General features: G+C 42.0%; 1 protein-coding gene across 1 annotated transcript in view; it reads left to right on the top strand.

Moving 5' to 3' along the window:
* Bzw2 (basic leucine zipper and W2 domains 2) overlaps positions 1 to 5,420 on the top strand; it is a 59,263-nt gene extending 53,843 nt beyond the window's left edge. The window contains exons 11-12 of the mRNA XM_052185929.1: positions 4,272 to 4,394; positions 4,943 to 5,420. Of these exons, the coding sequence (XP_052041889.1) occupies positions 4,272 to 4,394; positions 4,943 to 4,971 (152 nt within the window). The 3' untranslated portion in view covers positions 4,972 to 5,420. The remainder of the gene's footprint in view (positions 1 to 4,271; positions 4,395 to 4,942) is intronic.
* Positions 5,421 to 6,000: the final 580 nt, after the last annotated feature.

Raw genomic sequence — 6,000 nt, forward strand, 5'->3', positions numbered from 1 at the left:
ATACCTTGTGGCAGGGACTGGAGAGATGATTCAGAGGTTAAGAGCACTAACTGCTCCTCCAGAGGTCCTGAGTCCAATTCTCAGCAATCACATGGTAGCTCACAACCATCTATAATGGGGATCTGATGCCATCTTCTGATGTGTCTGAAAATAGTGACAGTATACCCACATGCGTGAAATACATTTAAAAATGTATTTTAAAAAAATGCCTGGTGGCTCTTGCCTGTAATCCCAGCTTCACAAGGAGGCTTGCAAGGTCAGGGCCAGCCTGAGCTAGAGAATAAAACCTTTTCTTAGAAAAATGCTTACTATGTAGACCAGGCTTGCCTTGAACTCATAGAAATCCATCTGCCTCTCTGTCCCCAGTGCTGGGATTAAAGGCATTTGCACCATATCTGAGTTATATGAATGCAGTTGCCCTCTAAGGCCAGAAGGATTCCCCTGAAGGAGTATAAGGAGACAGTCATGAGCCAAGCCCTTGTAGGTGCCGGGAACCAAAAGATCTCGGGGGTTGGGGGGGGGGGGGGAGATGGGGGGACCAGCAAGACAGTGCATACTTACCCATAGCTATTTCTCTAGCCCTTTTAAGCTTTCTAATATCCATGTGTGTCTAACTGTCTCAGATAGTTAGTGGCTTTAGTTCTTTTTATTATTAATTCCCCAGTGCTAGAAATTTGGTCTTTCAAAAAAAAAAAAAGCTCATTAATGAATGGTGTTCTTCAATGAATTCATGAAATTCTTAGGCAAATGGATGGAGCTAGAGAACATCATACTAAGTGAGGTAACCCAGACTCAAAAGGTGAATCATGGTATGCACTCACTAATAAGTGGTTATTAACCTAGAAAACTGGAATACCCAAAACATAATCCACACATCAAATGAGATACAAGAAGAAAGCAGGAGTGGTCCCTGGTTCTGGAAAGACTCAGTGAAACAGTATTTGGCAAAACCAGAACGGGGAACTGGGAAGGGGTGGGAGGGAGGACAGGGGAAGAGAAGGGGGCTTACGGGACTTTCGGGGAGTGGGGGGGGGGGGCTAGAAAAGGGGAAATCATTTGAAATGTAAATAAATTATATCAAATAAAAAAAATATATATATCGAACAAAAAATATTAAAAAATATTAAAAAATAAAAATAAAAAAAAGAATACCCACTATCTAAAAATAATCCCCACCTATATTCTTATATGTACTTGCATAAATTATTTATTCATTATCATTCATTAAATATATCTCTTTGCTTATTAAAAAAAAAAAAAATGAATGGTGTTCTTAGCTTCTCAGACCTCTGTTGTACCGTTAGGTGATTTTAGCAGACAATATTTTTGATAAGGTTTTGCCAGTCTTTTGGTGTCATTTCCATCCCTGTCACTGACACATTTTAGAATGCGCATGGCTCCTTTTGTCCTCTCTGAACTGATAAAACAGAAGCATGGGGCCTGCCTTCAGAAGGCCCACAAGCACTGTTCCTGAGCAGCAGGGAACATCAGCTGTCTGGCTCATTCTGTAGGATCTACATTCATTCATGTGTGGAAAGAATGCAGTTTCCATTTCTATGTTTGTCAGTTTCCCATATTTGTTGTGTCCTTTGATATATTTTTTATAACAATAGTAGTTCAGGACAGAGATGGAGGGGCCACCGCATATGACTGGGCACACAAGCTGAAAATTCATGATCGAAAGGATTTGGAAAAGACTGAAATTTAATGTCTTGCCGGACGGTGGTGGCGCATGCCTGTAATCCCAGCACTTGGGAGGCAGAGGCAGCCGGATTTCTGAGTTTGAAGCCAGCCTGGTCTATAGAGTGAGTTCCAGGATAGCCAGGGCTACAGAGAAACCCTGTCTCGGAAAAAAAAAAAATCAAACAAAAATTAGTAGTGTCTTAAAGACAATGGACCATTAATGAAGTGCTTCAAGCCTAATTAGTGTTCTTGCAAAGCTCTGCTGCAAAGCAGTCTTAAATAGCAACGTTACTTCTGAAGGCCATAATCATAGGCTTTGCCCTTTTTGAAAAATGGGCTGGGACTGGTGGTCCCGGTTATGAGAAGCTGAAAATGGAAGCAACAAGAAGGCTGGAGGATTAGGAAACTTCCGTAGGGTCATGACTGTTATACACCAAGGTATCCTGTACTCGTAAATTAATAAGTCTGGACAGCTTTAATTTGCAAAGTGTAGTACATTACATGATTGTTTTAAGAGAAACAATGCCTGTTTTCTAAACCAACCACATGCATTTATTTGTTTTATGTGAACGAGTGTCTGTCTGTATGCCTGTGCACTATGTGTGCACCTGGGTCCTGTGGAAGCCGGAAGGGGAAGGACATCCTGTCCTCTGGGATTGACATAAGAGATGATTGTTCACTGCCACTTGGGTACTGAGAATTGAACCTGGGTCCTCTGGAAGCTCAGCCAAGGCTTTTAACCACAGGGCCACCTCTCAGTGCCTCCCACCCTGATTCTTCAATTTAATCCAAGGGCCCTTTCTAAAAGCCAGTTTTTGTAGTTGTTGTTTTTAAGGAAAAGTAAAGTAAAACTCAATGATTTTTGTTATGAAAATGTTACTGATGCTTCAAATGAATGCTGTCTGTATTCAATAATGTCTGTGATATTTATCAGTCAAAATTATAGTTGTAACTATGTCATTAGAAGATGTGTCAGTATTGCATCTATCAGGACATGTAATGGATTAGATTCTTCCATGGGACAAAAATCCCAAAAGGCAACCCTGTAGGACTCTGGCAAAGTATATAGACTGTCATTTTCATATTCCCCTTTCCTTAAGTGTCCTCAATCCATGGTAATTAATGACAACTTAACAGGGTGCCATTTATAATTTTAGATGATAGAGACCCAACACTTTTTTTTTTTTGCTGTGTGTTTCTCTAACTGTGGTACAGAGAAAGTACTTAAATGCCCCTTTCACAGAGGTCGAATATCAGATATCTTGAGTGTCAAATATTTACATTACGATGCATAGCAGTAGCAAAATTACAGTTATGAACTAACAACAAAAGTAAATTTTATGGTTGGGGTCACCACGACATAAGGAACTGTATTATAGGGTCTCAGCATTACAGAGGGTGAGGAGCACTGACTTAGGCTATCACACTATAGCATGGTGATAATTTAGTGACAGCTACGGGTGGAATATTGGGACCTGGAGAAATGGCTCAGTGGTTAAGAGCACTGACTGCTCTTCTAGAGGTCCTGAGTCCAGTTCCCAGCATCCACAGGGTGGCTCACAACCATCTGTCATGGGATCCAATGCCCTCTTATGGTGCATCTGAAGACAGCTACAGTGTACCCCTAAACATTAAATAAATAAATAAGTCACCTGAGATCAAAATTTAAAAAGAAGTAGAAGGTTGGGTTGTCTAGCAATCCCACCCCTGAAGGTCTTTCTCTACTTACTGACCTCAACCCTGCTCCGTCCCTCCATCTTGTCTATTAGCCCACCATTTCTCCTCAACAAAAAGAAAATTTCCTTGTAAGAAAAAGTAGCCATTCCATTGTTCCTTCCCTGTTTCATGAGACCAGGTCCTGTGTGGGCTACCTAGGTTAGCATTCAGTGAATAGCTGCCAAGACTTTGAATTGCTGATTCCTCAGCCTCCGCTTTCCAAGTCCTGGGATTACATGTATGTAGCCCATAGCTAAGTTTGCACAACAATCAGGTTTCAGTAGAATTTATCAGGTCATGGTTTTTCTAAACTGTTGGAATTGTTGATTCATTTGCCCAAAAAAAAAAAAAAGATTTCCTGGTCTTAGTACTCACCTGACCTGTGTTGCTAGCACTGTATCCTGACTGATTGACTGATGTGGTGACATCACTCATCAACAAAGCATTTACTAAGCTGATTGTAAGGATACATGTCTGAGCTGCTTAGACATGAACTCTGGGGAGGGATGTCTCAGGAAGATGCTCTAATGGAGGCCAGGGAGGAAGTCATGTGTCCTCTATCTCATCTTACCCTGAGCCAGAGGCTCATGTTTCTCAATGGCTCTGCTAGGACTCAGCATGCCGCAGCCGTCCTGTCTCCCACACACCCACACACACACGCACACCCTTGGAGATCAGGTGAGATAGGCTTAATCTGGGCACAGACCCATGCTGGGATCTGAATCCTTGGCCTCGTGGTGCTGCAGAAAATGCTTACAGCTCCTACAGCTCCGCAGCCGCCCCTCCAGAACCGCCCCCACACTCAGAGGGTTTTTTTTTTTTTAAATATGCCGTTTGTGTGGTAACTTGGCAACCTTGCTTTCTGACTGCAGCCGACGTTCTGAGTGAAGAGGCGATACTGAAGTGGTATAAAGAGGCACACGCCGCCAAGGGCAAGAGCGTCTTTCTTGACCAGATGAAGAAATTTGTGGAGTGGTTACAAAATGCAGAAGAAGGTAACTTCATGTAACAGCCCTGGTGGTCACTGGCCAAATGCCTATTGCTTTATTCTAGGTTCTCTCTCTCTCTCTCTCTCTCTCTCTCCTTAAAATTCTCAGTGTCTTCATATGCAAAAATTTTATTCTGCCTAGATATCTCAGTGTTCGTTTCTAAAAACAAGGTAATATACATTTTTAAAAGAAAAATAAAAACAAACTCAGATTATCCACTTGGCCACTCATGGTGGGATTAGAGGGCGTTTCAGCACATTTGCTGGAGATCGAAGCGCAAAATGAAAAGCAAGTCTTAGATGACCCGGCTAATCAAAGGCTATACTGTTTAGTGATGTGCATTGTTAAAAAGCCGGACTTCACTGGGAAACAGAAGTTAGAGAGGGTTTTCGATCCGTTCTCTTGTGTAACTGTTTTTGCCTAATTAATACATGGTTAAAAAATATCCCAGGCATTGGGACATTCTCCATAATATATCCCCTAGCATTGGGCCGCTCGTTCCAAGTTCTGATCCATAATCTGATAATACCTGGTTTTTCTTTCTTTTCTCTTAGAATCTGAATCAGACGGCGAAGAAAGCTAAATGTCTCCAGCACACTGCCTAAAAAAATAAAAATAAAAAATAAATAAAAAAAATAATCGCCACACTTTTCGGTTGGGAATGCTGAAGTGTTTGGGGAGGGAAACTTGGCTTCTGTTTGCACCAAGGAAATAAATGATAGACGAGGCCTCCCCGATCATAGGGGAAGGCAGTTTCATTTCTGTTTTGTTTGAATGGAGCCCTGAGGCATCAGCTACTACACTTGGGACTCTACCTCTCACTGTACGCTAACTAAAGCCATTCAACAAGGGGTCAGGTAGGAACCTGAGGCTCTCTACTCAGAGGACCCCTTTTTTAGCTATCCTTTCAGGTACTGTGTGAACGCCCCACTGGTGTCTGTATTCCAGGGCCACTCCAAGAGTTGTGTTCCTTCTGCTCGTGTACGTGATTTGACAAACCAGTTTTTTAAAATAAACGGCTTTTTAAAAATCCTGGTGTTTATCTTCAGAGCGTATTCGTATTGAGGTGACTTTTTATTCTACGCCCCCTCCACCACCGCCTGCTCCAGAGACCTGTTCTCAGAGGTTACAATATAATGCATCTGAGTGTAGTGTGTAGCGGGTTATATGAGAACTGGGCATGGAGGTCAGAGGATTCCTGTTCTCTTCTCTTACCTGCTAAGCTGTCTCCCTGGCCCCCAGAGCTTTGGTTTGTTTGTTTGTTTGTTTGTTTGTTAACATGACTTCCTACATACACAGGTGTCGTTTTTTTTTTCATGTCCAAACATTAAAGGGTCACATTTCTTAATCTATAAAAACTACGGTGACTGAGCATGGTCACTCAAACCTATAATCCTAGTATTATGGGCACTCAGGCCTGAGGATTGCTGCAACATTGAGGCTTGCTTGGGCTACATACTGATCATGAGACTAGCTTGGAGTTGAGTATATAACCCTACTTCAAAAACTTTAGTGGAGGGAAAAAAAACCTTACTCTATTCTTTCGGTTATCTTCATGGTAAAATAGAAACGAACCTCAATGTGTGTATTTACTGCCAGGAACGCCTGGAAG

This window comes from Apodemus sylvaticus, chromosome 6, assembly GCF_947179515.1.
Source record: "Apodemus sylvaticus chromosome 6, mApoSyl1.1, whole genome shotgun sequence".
Lineage (NCBI taxonomy): Eukaryota > Metazoa > Chordata > Mammalia > Rodentia > Muridae > Apodemus > Apodemus sylvaticus.